Source organism: Arvicanthis niloticus, chromosome 12, assembly GCF_011762505.2.
Source record: "Arvicanthis niloticus isolate mArvNil1 chromosome 12, mArvNil1.pat.X, whole genome shotgun sequence".
Lineage (NCBI taxonomy): Eukaryota > Metazoa > Chordata > Mammalia > Rodentia > Muridae > Arvicanthis > Arvicanthis niloticus.
Genome location: NC_047669.1, coordinates 11,996,401 through 12,018,660, shown reverse-complemented (window position 1 = coordinate 12,018,660; position 22,260 = coordinate 11,996,401). Strand labels below are relative to the sequence as shown.

The window sequence follows — 22,260 nt, the reverse complement described above, 5'->3', positions numbered from 1 at the left end:
AGATTTAAAGCTATGGAAAATTTGTTCTGGTGGTGCAGAGCAGCTCAGAGGGTTTTGGTAGCGCAGATGTTACACTAGATGGCTAATTATTGTCCGTCTGTCCATTAGGAGTCGTAAGATGAATACGAAAGAAAACAAGGAATAAACAGGCTCCTTTCTTATTCTCTTTCCATCCTTTATCTTTAAAGTAGGAAGTTTGCTGAACCACAGCCAGCAATTCACTCAGCCTAATGAAGTGTATAAGTAATGGGATTAAATAATCTTAAACCATTATTGCAGTGGCCTGATGCTGACATTATTCCAAACTCTGTCAAACACTGGGTGGAGAGTTCATGCTTCATTTAAAAATAAACAAACTGGGGCAGGAAGAAGGTTCCAGCATAACACTTCAGAGGCACTGAACCTGGAAATATGAGACCCTTCATTCTGGTCAGAGCTGAAGCAAATGCTGTCCTGGTTCACTGTCCTACTGAAGTGGGCAGAGCTCAGCTTTCCCCAGGGATCACTCTGCGTCTGTAGACACATAGGCTCAGTTGTCTCAAGTATCTCCCAAAGAGAGAGGGTCTGGGAAGGTACCACCAAGGTTCATGGTTTCTACTCATGCTTCTAACATTGCCAAACATGTGAACTCAGACAAATCAACAAACTTCCTCGGGCTGTTAGATTTTTCAGCCATAAAATGACAGTACTGAATTAAAGTACTTCTTTAATTTTTGTTCCTTCTGGGCCTTAAATATTTGATTTTATTACAACAGAAGTCAGTATATGTTGGGATAAGAGGTAGGGGAATGTTATATTCAGTAAGGACTCATGCTGCTCTGGCCAATCACACAGGAGGTATGTGCCTCAGCTTCTCTGACAGCAAAGGACTGCCCAAAGTCCACTGGGGGACAGCTATGTCATTAGCAAAGGGAGCCACTGACTAGACAAACTGCTGGTTACAAATGGATGGCTCTAAGGGTGGCATACGAGTGTCAGGCATGCTCCAAGGCGTGCTCAATTCCCTTACACAGACTTACGGCAAGCCTCCCTTACATAATTCCCAGTGTTACCTAGCTGCTCAGTTTTTCTCATGGCTTTTATGTAAGGGCTACTTCGCATGTTGTATTTTTTAAAATCTAACCTCGTAACTTCTATCTTGTCAGCTTTTCTGGCTCCGTTCTGCCCCTTTAGATTTAATCATGCTTTGTAGTCTAACATTGTCTGTAGCTATTTATACCTTCTATATTTACAGTTATGAAACACTGCACATTGTTAGAGATGTGCGTTAGAAGCCCATGGGCATGGCAGAAGGATGTTTGGGGACAGTGGTCGGAACAACGAATGCAGTGCATTTTAAACGTATTTATTTGTTAGACTGGGCAGCACGTGTGTGGGCCTGTGTGTTATTTACTATGCATGTGTCAAAACCTACAATAACTGTGCACACATGTATGCGTTTAGCCTTTTCTTTGTTTTCTAGTTTCCACTTCAAAAGTTAAAAAGCATGTTTAAAAAAAATACAAATATATGAGTTGATCCTGCACACTCCGAGATCCAAGGGGAGGAGGGCTAGCCATGGTAAGCCTTATTCAACTAAACTCATTTCCTCATTTTACTTAGAGCTGGCCTTGTGTCCAGATGATCACTTGTGTTTAAAAGAAGGTATGATATGCAGAGAGATGGCCCAGCTGTTAGAAGTGTTTGCTGCTCTTGTAGACGACACGGGGTTGATTCCTAGAACCTAGGTTGGCAAACACCTGTAAGTCCAGTTCCAGGGAATTTGGGGCCCTTCTCTGGCCTCCACCAGCAATGTACACCCATCACACACACACATGCGCTCGCGTGCGCGCGCACACGCACACACACACACACACACACACACACACACACACGCACGCACGCACGCACTCACGCACACACACAGGCACACATACACATACAGGCATGCACACACACGCACATAAACACACATGCACACACACACACATGCCTGCACCCTCAAGAGTAAGTAAATCTTAAAAAGAATTTGTAACAAGGTTTATGAAGTATCATTTCAGATAAGTGCACTCATATTCTCCTCAGCCCACTTTGCTCTGAGTTTAACCAAGTATTTTAAAGGCTCCTAATATTGTCCAAACATTGCACCTATCAAATGACTTAGAATATTTATTATGTGGCATTCAATTTACCACTCCAATTTAGGAAGCAGCATTCAACTCAGTACTTCTTTTAGGATTTCTATACATGTGCAGTTAGGTTAGTTAGGGTCTGCCATCACCATTGTGCTATTTTGATCCGACTTTATAAAGTGATTTGAGAAGTTCCTTTCTCAGAAGGTTCTGACGATAGAGAGACTGCAGGCACCGTTTGTTCTTTGAAGATAGGAGAAACTCTGTCAGTGGCATTTCCTCGCCTTTTCTCGGGTCACACTTCTGACTTTCATCTGCATTGGTGGGGTTATTTGAGGTTTATATTTCCTTGCATATTTTAGATTTACAGAAAAGCATCTCTTCTATGAAACGTGTCATTTTTTGAGGGAAGGTCTACTGCATCCCTGGCTGGCACTGAACTCCTAATCTCCCAGTCTTTACCTCCCTGGCTGGAATTACAGGTATGGGCTAACGCACCTGGTTTATAAAGTGGTGGTATTAAGCTCAAGGTTTTGTGCATGTTAGCAAGACTACATTGACAAAAAGTATACTAGGATTAAAGGGTTTTGCTCAGAGCAAAGGAGCCTAGGTTCAGTGGAGAGGGAGGAAATGGCCTATAGTTCTGCCAACACTTCTTCGTCACCCCCACAGTTGTAATGTTTGTTTTTCCCCTTCTGTCTAGATTTATTTGTACCGAATTCATTAATTCCCACCCACCTCCCACACCTCCCTGTGAGATGGTCTTTTCTAGCCTCCGCTGGCCTTGAACTCACTATTATAGAGTATGCTTGTAGCTACCATTTGTGGTTTTTAACTACAATATACTGAAAATTCTAAAATAACTAGAATTTTTTCAGCTACCGCTAACTCATCATGAATGGCTTGCATCCCACCCCTTCTTCAAACAGCATCTCCTACAAGCATCAAGTTATTTTTCTGTACTCTCTCCTCACAGTGGCTGCTGCTGCTGTGATGCAGACCCCCAGCCATGCCCCCTGCCAGACAGACATTGTCATTTTCATTCCACAGATTAAGCAGTCTGCCCCAGCAGGCTGTTCACTTACAGTTGCTATCTTTGCTGGATTCACCTACAGTTTCCTTTCGGAATTTGTTTGCTTTTTTCTTGGACAGGGGCATCTTATGTAATCAAGAGTGGCCATGGGCTTGCACGATGCCTACTTTAGCCTCCCAGGATGTACGACTAAACTGGTGTACCATATGTGGTTTCCTTTTAGATTTTGATGTGATAAATGTTTTTCTAAATATTTTATGGATAATAGGGAGATAAATTTCTTTATTACACAGTCAGTGTATCTTAATTCAATCAATCTTATTAATTGTATTATCCAACTCCTGTAATTAAATGGTCAAAGACTGAAAGAAATGTGCATTCTAAAAAACAGGTGTCTTCATTTCGCCTCATCTTTCATCAGTATTGCATGTTATATATCTCAGTGCAGTGATATTTACAGAAGGGCAAGAGTCTGTTCCTTACTGAGATATGAAATGCTTACCAATAACATCATGTCCACTGGCTAATTTGATAGTTTTGTCATAAATCGTATTTTGCCCTTTGTATAATGGAGTATTACTATTTGACTTTGTAAAATATTCTTTTGAAATACTGTAACTTCTTTGTAATAATTTTACTAAGTTATCTTTGCTTATTTTTCTATTTTTTATCCTTTCCCCCTTTTCACACACTGAGATGAAAGTGAGGGCCTTGTACATGCAAGTGGATTACCACCCCATTTTTTTTTTAAACCAACAGTTAAGTAGTTTTACTGGCTCCTTGTTTACCACACTTTCATTTCACCTTGACCACCTTTATAAAATGTTATCATCAATGTGTTTATCTAATGAAAGATTTCTTCTGGAGTCACTCTTCAGAAAGGGTATATATTCTTTATGAATACGCATGGAATATTTAAGAGATTATTTCTGTACAAAACAAAGTTAGATATACTGTTATACAACTAAGCAAACAGCTAATTAGGAAACAAGGTGAGAGCATTCTGCATGGGTACACCCACGTCAGAGGCTATTATAGCTCCACAGTTATGGCCATGCAAACAAGCACAGAGGCAGAAGATGGACGTTCAGCAGACTGCAGATATTGCATGGAAGGATTTGATAATTTTCTTTTTCTAGTTTTCCTCTAAAAAGTGTATACTAAAAAATATTTGTAAAAGAATTACTACCACCAAAAAGACAATTTTGATTCCAACATTTCTTTAAAATACCTAAAAAAATGAGACAAGGTAATATATCCCTAAAATCCAGCTTGATTTAAATCTAAAATATGAACAAACAAACTCACAAAAAACTCAGACAGCATCTAGAAAGGGCAACAGAGAAAAAGTCATTTAGGTTTTCCTTCTTTCCTTCCTTCCTTCCTTCCTTCCTTCCTTCCTTCCTTCCTTCCCTCCTTCCTTCCTTCTTCCTTTCTTTCTTTGTTTAAAAAAACAGAACAAAAATAAAATATGAGATAAAACAAAGCCCATCACAGTTGTTGCATGAGCCTCAGTTTCCTGGTGCTGGAAATGAGAATAGAAGGAGGTGAACCCACCTCCAGGGCTCCTTCAGGCCAACAGACAAGACAAAATCACTAAAAAATACAATTATACCATTGGGCAGATGGCATTTGTCACCATGACTAAACTTAACTCTGAACATAAAAGCATTTTTTTTTTTTTTGTATTGAGATTCCAGGCATTATGGACAGCGGGATTTGTAGACACTGAAGGAAAACCCGGGTGTCGTAGCTTTTCACCTGTGATCTATAATTCTAGAAAGCATAACTCAGGCCCATGGTGGTTATCAAATGAAATCCTGGGAACAGAAGGCTCTGTGACTTTAAAGTGGGTAGCGAGTGGTTGGCAGTATTCCTGTATTTTCAAAAAGATGAATGTTAGTTTTCAGGGTGATAGCGTGGTAAATAAATCAAATCAAATACATAAACAAGTAAGTAAATAAAATAGCAAATAAAGGCCAGGTCAAAAGAAAGCTTTTCCAGTATTCATTTTGCATTTTACTTTGACCATATCAAAGCTTCATTTGTAACCAGCTCTAATACCCTCCCCTTGACTATTATGGTTCCAACAGGCAAGGCAAGGCATGTCATATTGGAGGTCAGGAGGGGGAGATAACACCTAGGCTCATGTAGTCAAACCTCATAGGAGCATGTTTTTAAAACAACATTTCTTGTTCTCGAACCATTTTTTCTTACGATTGGGAGAGCACTGGTGAGGTGACAGTAAGACACCAGGAATGGATGTGTTTAAGTGTGTAGGTGGCGTGTGCAGTAGGAGCTGGAGGGAGGCAGGAGAAGCATCATGCTGATGAGAGCAGAGGTGGGCGATTAGGGGGAGAGATGTTCACGTGGATTTTTCAGACTCTGTCCCAACTCTTTGGTTCCTTTTCCAACACCCACGTAGGGCCCTGGTTTGAGCTGCTTTTAAAACATTCCATTAGGACAAACGTTAGTACATAAAAGGACAGCTTTCCTGCAGAGGTACAAGAAAACTACATCTTAATGGAGTTGAAAATTTAGACTGCTTTAACTTCACCATTTAGTGCCATAAGAGAGCAAAAGGCTGCTAATGTGTTGGTTATTAATGTGCCGGCTTCTGGAACTTTCAAGTTAGTCTCCCAGGAGACTGGCTTGCTACTTTCCGAGGCCTGCTAGTCAGTAGGATCTCAATTCTAATAAAAATGCCTGCCTTTCTTTTCTAGCCACTCGGCCCAAAAGCCCTGACCCAGTGGAGGATCCTGGATCACTATTTTACAACCTTACTGCCTCAGGATGTCTGATGTGTATGTCCCAAGGCCTCTGTTTCTTTACAACGCCAAGAAGAGACCAACTGTTCCTCTGTTACAGTAGTGCTCAGGAGTCAGCCTGTCTTAACCAGAGAGGAAGGTTTAAACAAGCAGGACGCCTTGCTGATGCACTTCATGCCTAAAACCACAAATGACTGTAAGCAAAGCACTGATCTCCCATGTAACCTGTGCTTCTCCGATCAAGCCAATGACTTTCAATATCTCTATAGCAACAGCAGCTGAGACATGCCCATGGTGGGCTACAGCTTCTCCACCATATCACAATAAGGTCACTCAACAGATTAATCCCTCACTCAGTCAATAGTTTCATGATACAAAAATAACACACTTGCTCATTCCTTCTCTATGACATTAGGGAATTTTAACTTTATAAACAAAAACACTCTGGTACTTGGAGGCAAATGATGTACTCAATGTTATAACCAGAGAGATAGGACCAAGATAGATAGATTCGATTTAAATCATTTTACTTCCTAATAAAGTTTAGTGCTCTTAATTTTAATCTGTTTATTTATTCAAAAACTATAAGAATGAGCAAAACTAATCATTTGTAAGATCTATTCACTTCACTACTAATAATACAAGCATCACTTAAAATAACTAGGATGCAGCGTACTTATTATATTGACCCAAATGAATCTAAATAAATCGAACAGGGAATATCATATAGTTTAATATATGAGCTCATTGTTTGTAATGGTCTTATAAACTAGAAACAGTTTTCTAAAGAAACATTTCAAGGTGCTATGTGTGGTAGCATATCCCAGCACCTATGAAACTGAGATAGGAGGATCACATGTTTTAGGTCAAAACTAAGAACAGTAGGCACTGCCCTATGGATTACTGATATTGATAATTTGTATTGATAATTGTGGTGGTTTAAATATGCTTGGTCCAAGGAGTGGCACTATTTAGTAGGTATGGCCTTGTTGGAGGAAGTGTGTCAGAGTGAGGGTGGGCTTTGAGACCCTCCTCCTAGCCATGTGGGAGACAGTCTTCTGTTTGCCTTCTGAACAAGATCTTGAACTCTCAGCAACTTCTCTAGCACCATGGCTGCCTGGATGCTGTCATGTTTCCTGCTATTATGATAATGGACTGACCCTCTCAAAGTGTAAGCCAGCCCCAATTAAATGTTGTCCTTTTAAAGACTGGCCTTGCTCATGATTACAGCAATGGGAACCCTAACTAAGACAATAAAGTACATTTTAAAAATCATGTTAAATTAAATGTAAAATTAATTGTAAATTTAATTTTAAAAATATAAAAATTTCACTCAGTTTTCTTTAAGCATGTAATAATGATAAAGTGATAGAAGGTAGTTCCATAAACATATTGTAAATCTAAATAGATGAGAGACTAAAAGTGAAGATTACCACTGAAGCATGCTGTACATAGATTCGTATTCAGTACTAGACAGAAAACACGTGAAATACATGTGAAGAGAGCCATACCATCACACTGAATCAAATCTGTTCAATTGTAGATGCAGGTATACAAAGAATAAGAACTCAAGAGGCCGTAGGAATAAACTAATGTGATGAACCAAATCTGAAGAGATTACTGAGCCTTTAACCCCAGGGTATACAAGCATTAAATTTAAATGCGATTTTAGGCTTATCAATAACTGATTTAGAAAGAAGTTTAAGTTTTGTTTTACAGGAGGCCTCACTACCAGATCAAGAATCAAGCATAAGTGGTTGGTGCTTACATAGAAATAATTAACTAAGCCACTGCCTTTGATATTCTTATTCCATCTTATTATGTCAATTAAGTAACAAAACCAAACCAAACACAAGAACAGAAAGAAGAGAGTCCCACTGATTGGCGCCCAGGGACTTGATTGTCTTGTCATTGTTCAAAATGTCTGTGTCCAGCAGTGTGACAAGACGCTGGATCCCATGGACAGCGTCTCCTGTTCTAGAACTTTAGCTCCTGGAGAGACTAGCAACCCTAGTGCTGCCCGCCTTAAGTCACTCTTCCAAGCAGCTTGTTCTAATTCCTGCTTCTTGTTTCCCTAGTCTCTCTGTTCTTTCGGGATGCAGCTTATTAGAACAGTGAAAGTTTAGAAGGAATTGGAAGTACTGATACCTCAGTCAAAGGCACAAGGCCCATGTTGAACTGTGGAATCAATTCTGAACAAAGAGGGCCTTCAGGGAAAGTGGAACTCAATTCTGAGAACACTTAAACCTTTCTGGGTAGCTATGGAAAGAGGTCATTAATCAAGGACCACAATTACAGGTTCTTATGAGGGGGAGAAATCACAGAAAGGATACTAAGGGTCTCCGTTATTTGAATTCGCTCAGCTCTTCCACATGAATCATTAAATATTTCCCAGATAGTCTTCCTTGCTTTAAGAGGAGTGTGCTATGACAGGCCACCAGAGCAGAGGGAACCAGCATCCTAAACGACCTCAGAGATCTTACAACAGCATTTGGATTCTGAGCTGCTACACTATAGAAAATGACTAAAAATACGAAACTGAAGATTTGTTGTACACCCAGGAAAACAAACACTAAAGAAATAGCTTTGCTATTCAAAAATAGCTTTGTTCTTTAAAACAGAACCATTTCTAGCTCAGTCAGAATCAGGATGCAATTCTCCTTAATACTCTATAATAAAGAGTTTCTCTAAACCATAGACAGCCCAGGGGGTTAGGGAGGTAAAATGATTCTGCAGAGATAATTAGTCCAGAAGTTTGGAAGGCCGTTGACAAATTCAGGCACCTGCTAAGTCTTCTCAAAATACTGAGACTTCAAATGCAGAATAAGACTTTATGACTCTGAGAACAGGAACCCTTCATATACATGACAGAGAACACACTGTTTCTATACACATGCATGAAAAATGCAGGTCAGACAACCTTTCGGGTTGACCTTTAATGAAAGGCAGCCCTCTCCCAACACAATTTTCTGACTTCATATGAACAGTAATTACTTAGAAAAAAAAATACAGTATGTCAATTTTTACATGTGAACGTCTTTTGAACTTCAAAGAACTGATGACGACATTTATATGGAGTGACTGGTATTTGGTCAAAGAAGACAGAGCAGATGAAGACCCAATGTGGCAACTTACGATGTAGCAGGGCTCGCAGTATGCCTTCTTCTCCACGGCGTAGAAAGGCTGTCCTCGGAGCTTGACGTCACAGACGATGCAGGTGAAGCAATCCACATGGAAGACCTGATCCATGGCGGTACATCCTGTTCCTTCTCCAACTACATTTTCCCCACAGCGGGCACAGCGGCCTGGAAGATAAGGGGCTACTTATTACAGAGGAATTCTTAGATCTGTTCAATGAAGTCAAGGTGAGGGAAATAGATGGTTCATCCTGCAGTAGCAAGAGACACAGCACTACGGCCATTGCGGTATTAAGTAGCAAGCCCACCAAAGTCTCCTCTGCACATAGCAGGGATCTATCTGAGTCAATTGAGCAGACAGCTAAGGCTCCTGAAAAGGCCATGGAGGAAAACTCATATGCTTGATGCCGGGGCCTGGGTACTGCCTCTAATCACATACAGGCAGGAGCAGGATTCAGGATGTTGGGGTTGAAAAGCACCATCTACTGAACAGAACAATTCAGACAAGCCTCTGTCCCTGGAAGAGTCAGAACATTAGTTAGTGTGTATGGATCTTGTCTAAATTGAGATTTCATATCCTTTTTAAGTCCTGGTCATCAATCTTCTGTAGCAGGCCCTCACTAATGGGTACATCAGCTGTTTCTGTTTCCAGAGCACTGAGGCTGCTAGGCCATTTTGTTCCCAATGGAGCCACTACTGCAACCCCACCCTGACTGTTCCCCATGGTTCTAGTTCTGTCTTCTGTGGCTCATGAAGCCAAGTCTTAATCCACACACTTGACATCACCTAAGATACTAGTCCAGTCAACACTGTCTCTGAGTGATAGCTACACCACTTAATTGAACCATTTACTATGTTGTTGGGAGTTCCTTTGGAACCTAGTTCTCACTGTCTGTTCCGTAAAGGTAAAGTGTGTGTGTGTGTGTGTGTGTGTGTGTGTGTATCAGATTAGATTTTAAAGAACATATTAGTATTTAAACAGTAATAAACTATAATTTAGCATAAAATTTTAGGACTAAGTATAGCTCAGTGATAGAACATTTGCTTAATATATACTAGAATCATGAGTTTAAACTACAGGACCAGAAGGACGGAAGGTAAATAAAGGGACAAGGATGGGTATTACTCTGAGTGGCAGCCTCTGTAACCCAATACCCTGGGATCAAAAGGGCCACAGCCACCTTGACTCCTTATAGTTCATGTCTACTAGGCAGAAACAAAACACTTCTAGGTAACCATAGGCAACTAGGAACATCAACAAGGACCTGCAGGCTTTGCACATAAATATCATAGCTTCATGAATTGCCAACATTTTTTGAGGCTCATTTCTAATTCATGGCAGCCTTACGTGGGCATACTACCATTATTCTTACTCTAAAGAAGAGGAAAGGAAGTTGCAGAAAATATTTAAGTAGCTTCATGCCTAAACATCCTTGCTTGAAGTGTCTGCTCCAACCCCATGGCAGCATTGCCTGTTCTGAGCTCTGTATGAACAAACATCAGTGCTGATCTGGTATTATGGAGCATTTGACGGAGTGACTTCTCATTGAAGAAGGCTTTCAGCACCCCGTCACATTGGACTGACAGCCACTTCACACTCAAGACTGGGAGGGGTAAATGTTTCAATAAGTGAGACAAGAGGTAAATATATTTCTCTGGTTGCATGTGGTTCTGGAAGTATTCCTCTGTATTCTGTTGCAAATGAATTAATTTGAAGTATCATCAATGAAACACCGAGAACAAAAACTTTGTCTTAAAAAGTGGACTGTGTCTGCTACAGCTGTATTAATATGAAATTTCAGGCTGGTTTTCTGATATTTAATATAAGTATGGTATTTGTAATATAGTTTATAGTTGATTTTAATGAATTAACCAACAGTTACCTTACAATTATTTTTATGTTAGACATATAGTTAGAAATGTTCCTTTAAATTCATATACTTTTCTGGTTAGAATAAGAAAATTAAGTTTTTCATTTGTCACTCTTTCTGTAATTATGCTGAAAACAATACCACTTCTCCAAACTTAACTGGCTTACTATAAAATCAAGTACGCTGTTTAAAAAATGATGCCATACCTCTGAGAACTTCAGGCCAACAAATGACATTTCACTGTAGAAAACACACTGAGGGTTTCAGAAAATAGATCAAACCATGTGAACATTATTACAAATCAACTGAATTTGCATGAGAAGTATAATTTTATGTTATGAATTCAATATAAGTCAATGCACTTATTTTTCAATATTAAGTTTCCCAGTTGTATGAGTCAAAAAGAACCACTTGATAGGAAGCCGAGAAGCACAAGGGATCTAAGAAACATACTTTGGCAAGATAAGGACGGGCTCATGAGAGGGGCACAGTGGCTGGCTAGGCAGCAGGAGCAGCTGTTTGGGTCTTGAGCATGAATGCTCAAAGTACAGTACATAGAATGAAGGTCCTGCGCTTCTGAGGCGTCTGGAGAGCTAGAAAGCTATCCCAGGTATGGAGTATCTTTAGTTAGCAGCTTATGCTGAAAGCCTGTTCTGGAAAGAAAAAATTTTACTTTTCAATCTCCTTAGTAGCTGTCCCAAGGGTCTGCTCTTTGTCTAGTACTTCAGTGTGCTTTTGTGTGACAAGAAGGAGTAGACTAGTCACCACCAGTACTTCTTACCATGATTAAGGAACTTCCAATGATCCAGGATACCATGCGTGGCACATTGCAGGGAAAAGTGCTACAGAAATATGCAAGGGAAATCACACCTAAAACAGCTCTGCAAGAGTTTTCCAAGGAACAGGCAATTGAGTTCGACTTTAAAGAATGGAATTTTGACAGGTAGAGGTGGGAGGCAGAAAAACACTGCCTTTTTTTTTTTTTTTTTTTTTTTTTTTTTTTTCTCCCAAAGAAAGGACGAACATCTGTGGCTTACTGGATGCAAACCATTGAAGAGCCTGGTGATGGCTCAACAAGCGTCTGTGTGCTCGCCACAAAAGCAGATGGCCTGCATTCCCAGAAACAATTCCCTCTTTATGTCTGGAGAATATTCTTCCAGAGTAGGTTGGGCTAATGTACTGGACCTGGACCTGACCAGTTTTGTTACTCACTGTATTTTTCCTGTTCTTGGGATAAATTAGGGATACCAGCCTCAAGGGCAGCCAGTCTGGCACCTTACAATTCACAAGCATAGAAAAAAAAACAGCAAAGAACAAAAGTTAAAAATAGGTCTACAAACCAGCAACAGAAAAAAGGTGCCCAAATGTTCCCCTTTCACATTAACAAAAATGTATAAACTATTCCTTGGGGGGAGCATTCAGAATACATAGCAAACAACTTAAGCAGAGGGTATCTGCTTTGTTCCTAGAGGGACTCAGACAACACATTAGTGACAGCATACCACAGCCTTAATGCCTGTCTTTTAGACAATATTCTCAGTGCCTTAGATAGGAAAGGCCAGAGGAATGTCGGTAGGCCTTAAGGTACCAGGGATCAAAGGAAATGCAGTTGACTAGGCAGCAGGAAGCAAGGGGCTCTGACACAGGACCAACACTCAAGAGTGTCTAAGCAACGCTTAGCAAATCAAATGAGCCAGGGGCAGAAGACCAGAAACCGGACACACATACCAAAAGGTTTCATATGTTCACTACTGCCTGTGGCCAGTCTTGGATCCTGTGCACCTCTCTTCTCTTTCCCACACGTAGCAATCTCCTCGATGTTGATGAAACCAATTATGTAAATCAGGCTTCCTTATCCTGGGACACTACAGGGCTTCCTCAATGTTCTTAAACCTGTGGTTGTCTTACCACCTCCACAAACACAAATGGCTTATAGATGTCTTAATAATTGAGGTAAGCTTGAATAGCCAGACTGAGTTCCAAATGGATAATAGGAGAGATGTAAGTAGAGACTGGCGGTCCAGGAAAACCAATAGGCTGAACAAGCACAGGATATGAACTTCCAGAGTTATTTTCATGCTTGCTGTTTGTATTTACTTTATAACTCACAGAAGTTATTTAAGTCTTTTTCTAGTAATGACTGCATGCAAAGGACATTTTCAAGCAAGTCTATAAGGACATGGTCAGTACCTCAGACTCTGCTAGCCTTCCCTTTCCTGGCTAGTTGTAAGTCAACTTGACACATGGTATAGTCATCTGAGAGGAAGAAATCTTGATTGAGAAAATTCCCTCATGAGATCATGCTATAGCCCATGGAGCATTGTCTTAATTAATGACAGATGTAGGAGGTTACAGACCACTATGGGTAGTGTGCCATCCCTGGGTGGGTGGTCATGGCTGAGCAAGCCATGGAGAACCAGCCAGAGAGCAGCACTCCTCCATGGCCTCTGCATCATCAGCCCCTGATTCCAGGTTCCTGCCTGTGCTTGAGTCCTTACCCTGACTTTCTTCAGTGATGAACTGTGATATGGATGTGTAAGCCATATAAACCATTGTTTTATCACAGAAATAATAACCCTAGGACAACTCTCCTAGACAGTTTTTTTTTCTATTTTGCCTGTGATATATGTTGAGTTACAGGCAGTTATGTGGATATACATATATATATGTATACATATATCATATGTATCATGATATATGATATATGTATACATATATCTATATGTATCATGATATATGTATATATATATCATATATGTGTATATGTACATATATCACATATATGTACTTATATATATACATATATATATAAGTGATATATGTATATATGTATATATATATACATATATATATGTATATATATATATACATATATATATACATATATATATGTGATATATGTATATATATATACATAAATCTGAGACCCACAAGTAAAAAGTAAAATGCAGTATTTGTCTTTCTGAGAATTAATTAGCTGGATAAGATTATCTCCAGTTGCATACATTTTCCTACAAATGACATTACTTCCATTATTCTTCTGTCTTTGCTTTTAAGCTGAAACACAGGCCATGGAGGAATGCAGCTTACTACTGGCTTACTCCCCATAGCTTGCTCAGCCTGCTTTCTTTTTAACTTAAAAAAATTGTTAATTATTTATGTCTTAATTAAAATATAATTATCCCACTTTCTGTATCCCTTTCCTGTCTCCATTTCCCCCCATGCCCACCACTCAAATTGATATCCTTTTTTCTCTATTACTGTTACACACCATACATACTCACACATACACACACACACACACAAACACAACACACACATACACACACACACACACACACACACCACCTTCTATCCATTTTTGTTCATATGTATGTGGTCTCAGGGCAGCCTGCATTGTACTAGATAACTAATCAGGGGGTAGTCCTGGAAGAGGATGCGCCTCTCACTCTCAGAAGTCTTATGGGACCCTGTAAGAATGAGACTCTTCACTCTTCTCCATAAGCATGTTTACTGATATTGTCATTGTTCAAAGCTTATTTATTTTTAGTTAGTTTATTTTTATGTGCATAGGTGTTTTGCAAACACGTATGTCTGCGAACAATGGGTGCCTGTGTCTGAAGAGACCTGAAGAGGGTTGAGTTACAGGCAGTTATGTGGATCACCATGTGGGTGCTGGGAATCAAACTTGGGTCCTTTGGGAGATCAAGTAGTACTCTGAATCCCCAAGCCATCTTTCCAGCCCCAACTTCATTCCTCCTTCATTGATGAACACCTTGGTTGGTTACTTAAATTCATTATTGTGAATACTGCCACCATAACCATCAATACGCAAGTATCTATGTGATATCCTGCTCTGTAGTCTTTGGGGTAAATTGCAAATAGTACTACCGTCAATATGCAAGTATCTCTGGGATGTATAGTCCTGGAGCTAAGTGCCCACAAGTGAGAGAGCTTGGTCACAGGGTAGACATATTTTTAGTCTGAGAAACAAAGGTACACGTTTTCAGAATGGCTGAATTAGGTTACATTCTTATTTGCATTGCATAAGGTTTCAAATCTTGTTCACATATTCTCCAGCATTCATTGTTATTTGTTTTCTTGTTTGTCTTTAAAAAAAAAAACAGTTTTATTGTTTTTCACTTTTGTAAATTTCACTTCGTACACCCTAGTCCCATCATACCTGCCCTTCACCCTTGAAACCTCTTTGTCAGCAGAGGGAAAAAAACTCTTGTTGTGGAAGCTGTGGTGTGTCCCACAGTACACCCTCTTATCCACACTTTCTTGCTTGTACATGTTCATAGCAATGACTTGCTGATCTGGCTTCGGGCTTCTGCTATTCTATCAATACTGGAACCTCACTGGGCCCTCAGGCTCAGGCAGGTTTCTTCTAGTCTCTGGCTTGCTCTCAGTCCTGGGAGCTGCTGGGGCCTGCAAGCCACCAGACTGGTGGTCATTCTAAGCTCACGTCTTTCAGGGAACTTTAGGCTACTAACCATTCAGATATTCACAGGTCAGAGCACTGAGCACAGACATAGGCTCTCTCCTCTCTGCCACCTACTGATGCACATGTGACACAGCAGCCACACCTGCAATGCCACTAGGGACAGTGCTAATCACTTTCTCAATGACTGCCATTCTGACAGAGGTAAAATAGAATCTCAAGGGACTTTTACTTTGAATTTCTATGGTGACGAGCAAGGCTGGACATTTTCCCACATGTATTGGGTATTTATGTTTTTTTTTTAACTGTCTGCTCATTTCATTAGCCTATTTATTGTGTCATTTGATTTCTTATTATTTAGCTTTTTTTTTTTTTTTCTTTTTGAGTTGGCTGTGTGTTCCTGATACTAATCTTCTGTCAGATGTATGTCCATCAGTATATTTAAGAGAAGGTGGCATGGTCAGAGTTTGCATTCTTAGTCTGAAAGATCAGTACTGAAATTTTAACACCTGCCAAGGTATTCAGGTTTAGAGTCTATCCATCTACTAACTTTGGAAATTTAAATTCCTAAAGACATCTGGCCTGATGAAATGTTCATGAAACATAGAATACACTTACTAAAAATATTACCCTGCCTTTTGGCCAATGCAAGCTTCTTATCAAGTTAATTTCTACACAGTATTGTTTAGTCCCACTTTTAATTCTGAAGCCATCCATATTAGCATTTATTTCATGATTGATCTGTTAATAGAAAAACTGGTATTAACAAGTTAAGCAGCAAGCACTACCAGAATATCTATTTTTGAGGTATGGTTGAATTTATTCCATGATTTCTATCATGAACATCTCTCTTACCCTTAGCTCCTTTCCAAGGTTAAACCAGCCCACTTACTTTTAGATTTGTGGTAGAAAATATTCTAGTTTATTCTGGTTATTTCAGGGCAAGCCTAGCCCTGAGGTGACCTGTGGGGACATGCCTCTTAAAGTATTCTATGTTGGCACCAGAACAGCATCATTCACCCGGGACATCAGTGAGTACTCCTTACATTAATATAGTGCCCTGTATCTTTGGAAACCTTCTTAGACACTGATACAGCAGAACCCTCAATAAGTCTTATGTGACAAAATACTAAGAGCCACCCTCATCTCAACAATGAAAAAGCTGAAATGTCTGAAATTTCAGTGACTTACAGAATGAGCTATGTGTCCAATGTGGGATATAAGACTGTTTGAACTAATTTCTAGCAATCAACTAAGGCAAAAGAATATTCTGCAAATGAGGTAGACCCATGTATGTGATCTATAGTAGATACACTGACATGAGCAAGATGAACAGGAACACTCTTTACAAATGGAAAAACGGCACTTAGCTTGTTAAGGGAATTAGGTTTTCTCAAAATTTTTTTTTAACCCTATTTCATAAAAGGAAACAGGCACTTACAGGTTCTCTCTCTCTCTCTCTCTCTCTCTCTCTCTCTCTCTCTCTCTCTCACACACACACACACACACACAATGCAGAGAAAGACACAGACAGACACACACACACAATCAAATCGGCTTACTGATTCATCTCCTTCAAAGCTGTTTTCCATATTACCCCCTTTTAATCTTAGACTTTCATGCTTTATGTGTCCGATCTAAAACTCAGGTATAGCCAATGTGATCATACTAAAAGGTAGGGCCTTGAAGAGATTGTAAAGTCACAAGGGCAGCTCCCTCCAGGATTTAAGAAGGCCCCTATGAAGAGGTTTTAGGCAGCACATCACTGTGCAACAACGTACTAACAAGTAACTGTCCTTGAAGCAGACAGGGCCTTCATGAGTCAACAGAGCCCTGCCAGGGTCTTCATGTTGAAAACCCCATCCTGTAGACTTATAAAGAAATCTCTGCTCTCTACAAATTATGTAGTCTGAGTTATCATGCCCCAGCAGCAGAAGAGAGACTATTTGAACAATGTGTGGCTACTAAGAGAGTTCTGCCTTACAGTTCCTGCTCCAAGGGGAAGCTACAAAGAGTTGGAAATGCATGTATAAACTTTTACATTTCTGTTTCACATGGAACTTTAAATAAGACAGCCGTCCCTGTTATCCAGGGATAACTTTGTGAATGAGTTGAGAAATAGGTAGCAAAACTGAACTTTGAGCTGTGAGACAGTGAGCTATGAATCATCTAGTGACCCTTACATACATGGCGGGGACCAGTGGCAGATGACAGCTTCAAGTGGCACTATCTCCACAGAAAGCCAATTAGCCTTTTGTCTATTTAGATTCCAAGTGCCCACAATGTGCTATTGAGGAGATTCAGAAAGTCCCAGAAAGTGAAAAACATTGATTATTTCATTCAACTTTATTATTCATAATATAAAACAAAGGTCAAGAGACAGGCTGCAACTTGAGTATGACTCCATAAAAAGCCAATGGCAGAGCCAGGCTCTAAATCAAGACCCTTGGAGACTCAACATGCTCTTTCAGGTTGTTTACACAATCTCCCAAATGTGCTACATCATGCAGTAGTGGCCATTACTATCAGGTGAAATTTCCTGAGCATATGCATTTTCTCCTGGAACACTGCTTAGTCTCTAAGGATGATTTCAGGACAACTTAAACTCTTCACCATCTAAGCCAGTATGATCATTTCCTTTAACTTTGAAACATGTTTGAAACATTGCAGACTTATCTGTTGTTTTCTGAAAAGATGGCAGCAAGATGGGAGGCAAGTCTGAGTGAAGAACAGAAGGTTCCAGGCCCTGTGTGGTCACATTTGGTGTGCACTCATTGTTTTAAACAATGTTGTTAAATATACTTGCTCAATAGAAGGGTTCCTATTTTGCACCTTCTTTTAAATGAGCATAAAGTAGAAGGAGTAATTGCAACTTCCTGGACAGAAGAATTAGGTATTGATCTAGATATACTATGCATATGACCTGTGACCTTATGCAATCCTTTACTTACTGCAGTCCTGTATAATACAGGAATACCAACCTTAGTCTGAGATACCAGAAGGGAGTATGAAAAAGGGTCTCTCTCTCTCTCTCTCTTTGAAATTCTATATGATGTACACATAGACATACACACCTATATATACTATAAAATATGAATTCCTCTAAGATATATATGGAGATGGAACATATAGACAAAACAGTAACATGTACATATGTCTCCATGCTGTAAGAAATTACTAGACAGAAAGCATTGAATAAAACAGAGGTATGATGTGAGTAGATGGAATTTGAGGAGGTGAGTACCTTTAAAACACTAGCAATGCCATGTATATTCTCAGTGGAGTGGGCAGATGAGTACCAGGCATAGCTAACATAAGATGATCACATCAGAACTCAGACCCATGGGGACAGAGTCTCAGCACCTCCGTCCTTTCTCCTCATGCATCTCTGTAAAATCCTCTTTGCCGAACTGCCATCTGCATCTGATTCCATCTCCAGCACTTGCTTAGCAACACTGAGCTCTCCAAGTGCTGAAGTGACGTCTAGGGAACAGTTATTAATATCTGTATGTATGCACACAGTATGTGAAAATATGCAGGATTCAAAGCGATTAGTGTATAACTTGGAGGTAATACTTCCCACCGGGACTGAGCTCCTGGAAAAAGCTCCCCCTGCTGTGACTGCCTGCCATACCCACTATCACTCACCGGAACATTTGGGATAAAAATGGTGTCAATTTTAAGGAAACACACTTCTTGATTTCTTTGTTAACATTTGAATAAAACATGAGAAGGTTTCTACTTCCCTATTCCCCTCTTTCATTCAGAGGAAAAAGTCCCTTCACAATCTCACTTCATGTGTGAGAGGAAATGGTTGTCCTTTGCCACCTCCAAACTGACAGAATTGCTTGGTTTTAAGTATTAAAGCTTAAAATCTATTCTAAAGAACTCTGGTGGCACTCATATCTTCTAAGCTACAAACAAATGTTTTGTATAAGAAAACAGAAAGAAACTGTCAGAGTTGATCAGCCTGAAAGAGTGTCAGAGATACCTGCAGAAGAAAGCATAGAAGAAGGGACATAGCTGGGCCAAGAAGGAACACTTTCTGACCACGTGAAACCCTAGGAAGAGGAAAATTTCCTAGGAGTCAGAGATGGAGACAGTCACATCCTCTCTGCTGTGTGTGCTTTCTGTTGCTGTGGTTAACAATGTGACCCAAAGACATTTGAGGAGGAGAGAGCTTATCTCACCTTAGAGTTTATAACTCTCTCACCTTAGAGTTTATAGTGTATCATCAGAGAAAGCCAAGGCAAAAACTCAATACAGGAGCTTAAAGCAGAAGCTGGCTTCAGGCTCATCCTCACATACCTCCCTGCAACACCTTCTGCCATCTCAACACAAACTTAGACACAGATTTCTGAGAAGAGGAAATCTCAGTCGAGGGACCGTCTCCATCAGATTTGCCTGTGTGCATATCTATGAGGCATTTTCTTGATTGATGATTGATGCTAGAGGACCCAGAACACCATGGGAGGTGTCATCCTTGGGCAGGTGGGCCTGGGCTGTATAAAAAAAAGTAACTGAGCAATCCAGTAAGCAGCATTCCTCCATGTTTCTGCTTCAAGCTCCTGTCATGGAAATCCAGTAAGCAGCATGCATCTATGGTTTTGCTTTAGGCTCCTGCCTGGACTTTGTGTGGCATGATTAAAAGCATGCATGACTTATGCCTTGCCAGCTACCTTTCTTATACAGCCCAGGCAGACTTCTTACAGATGGCACATACTGCAGTGAGCAAGGCCCTCTGACTCGCCTTCCTCCAAATGGATCAGTAGTTTTTCCTAAGGACTCCTTCAGACTTCAGATTTTCATTCCAAGATATATTTTGTAAAATAAGTACATAAACTGAATCAAGGCTGACTCAAGGTGTAGAGACAATCATTTAGTGGACATTTCTGCACAGCCTTTTAAAACATTGTGAAAATTATAAAATAAATTTTAAAAAACCTAGAAATGGCCATATCCTCCTGATGTCAGTGGAGCAATTCTGAGCAATCTCTCTTGTACTAAAGTCGTTCCCATATTTAGGCTATCATATTCAGTAAACACAGCTAATTTTATAAGACGACTAATGTGCCTAATAACTAGAGAGACAAGTCAAAGGTCCTACCTTATTGAGCTCATATGAAGCTCAGACACCATGTGAACCCATAAAGCTGAACAGAAACTAGTAGTATTTTCTTGTATCACTGTGATCCTATTTGAAGTCCATCTTAGGCAAGAGATACACAGAGGAAGTGCAAAGTCGAAGGTCTTTAGTGACTATTTGGACCATCAACACAGCTTGGCTCCACCAACATTCTATTGAGTTCAAAGTGAAAGTAGTTACAACAAATACAGCTTGCTTTATTTCTGAAACAAACTGTGCACATATTTGCGGCCACCCCACTAATTAACCTGGAGATTGCTCCTTTCATCTCCTCTGTGGTTTTCTCCCCCTAGTTACAACATGTTGGGGTTATTTTTTGCCATCTGGGATATATTCAAACTGTTCTCTTATAGGCACTAGAGAGAGGATGGTACAAATGATTAAGAGACTGAAGAGTCTGCCTTTGTAGAAAGATTAAAAGAGCTATGTATGTAACACACTGAGGCTGGAGGATGACTAAGGGGTGCCATGATGATGGGCTATAAATATTCGCAAGGTGTAAACACTAAGGAATAATTTAGCTTGTGGCAGGTGGTACAACTAGGAGGGATGGTGTCTCGGAGAAGAGAGATGTTTATTAAAGAATAATTCAGGAGCTTCATAGGTTCCCCACAGGATATGCTGGAGTGAAACAAAAAGAGGAGCTCAAGTGCAAGGCAGTGGGAAACGGAGACATGGGTTGGCAGAACCAGCCACAGAAAGGCGGTCATTTGGCCACCATGGGCCAAACTCTTGCTTTTGCAAATTATTACATGGTCAAGGAAGATGGAGAGGTTTTCTAGTATTGCTTTAATGATGAATCCCAAGGACTGGGTGGTCCTACTATTCGTTAAAGCAGGAGAAAGCACGAAGGAGAGTGAGGAGCTCCTTTATCTGTCTTGTCTATATCATCACCATCCTTAGGACAGCTTCTGAGGAACTTCCCAACTCCAAAAGATTTTATAAGACATTTGCTGAGTTAAAATGTTTGGACAATACACTAGAGGGTTTTTTTTTTTTAATTCATGCTTATTCAAAAGATTCTAGACTATTTAGAATAGGTCTGAAGTTATACTCGCATGAAATATTTATTGACCTACTTATGTGGTAGTCTAGCAGAGACAGCAGTAACCTCCATGTATGGCTTGGTAAAGGGCTTTCTTCCTTTTACGTGTATATGGGATAACCACTCAGCTTTCAAATCCTGGGTCCCTTGGCTCCTTGATATCGTGTCAGCATCCTGTGCCCAACCTCTAAGCCTACTCTTAGAGGGAATTTCATTCTTATCTGAACCTTGTGGTTTTTTCCATGTGGCTCTTGAATAATGTTCCACGTGTTCCATATTGCTTCCCTCCCAGAAACTGCATCCAAAACACAACTTTAAACACAAGATTGGTGATCATTCACAGAGTAATCGAGGAATCCTCAATCGATTTCCAGTAGAACTGAAAACATTTTAATAGAATAGTTCCTGGGCAAATGGCAACTAATCTTAAAAATATGTAGACAGTATAGGTAGCACAGAATGTAAACAGACAGGTAAACCAGTGCCAAGTGATTACTACCCAGGGTGGGCACTGGAACTCTCTAAGAAGATAAAGAGGAATGGGACCTGGTCTTTGCCTTCCCTACAACTCATGGGCACACACGTGGGACATAACACACGGAGCCAATCAGGTAAAATTTAGAAGAGAGAAAGTGGACTCAGGCTTTGCAAACTAAGTGGGGAATTAGTATAAGGGAATGATGGAAGGCACACAGTCATGAAGCA

General features: G+C 40.1%; 1 protein-coding gene and 1 non-coding gene across 13 annotated transcripts in view; both read right to left on the bottom strand.

Moving 5' to 3' along the window:
• Lpp (LIM domain containing preferred translocation partner in lipoma) overlaps positions 1 to 22,260 on the bottom strand; it is a 597,622-nt gene that overhangs the window by 94,935 nt on the left and 480,427 nt on the right. For all 12 annotated transcript variants that reach the window (XM_034515315.2, XM_076942742.1, XM_076942739.1 and 9 more), the window contains one exon: positions 9,048 to 9,217. In XM_034515315.2, coding sequence (XP_034371206.1) covers positions 9,048 to 9,217 — 170 coding nt within the window. The remainder of the gene's footprint in view (positions 1 to 9,047; positions 9,218 to 22,260) is intronic.
• On the bottom strand, positions 15,400 to 15,531 carry LOC117718323 (small nucleolar RNA SNORA17). The gene has a single exon (XR_004608021.1). It is a non-coding gene; the product is annotated as a small nucleolar RNA SNORA17 (small nucleolar RNA).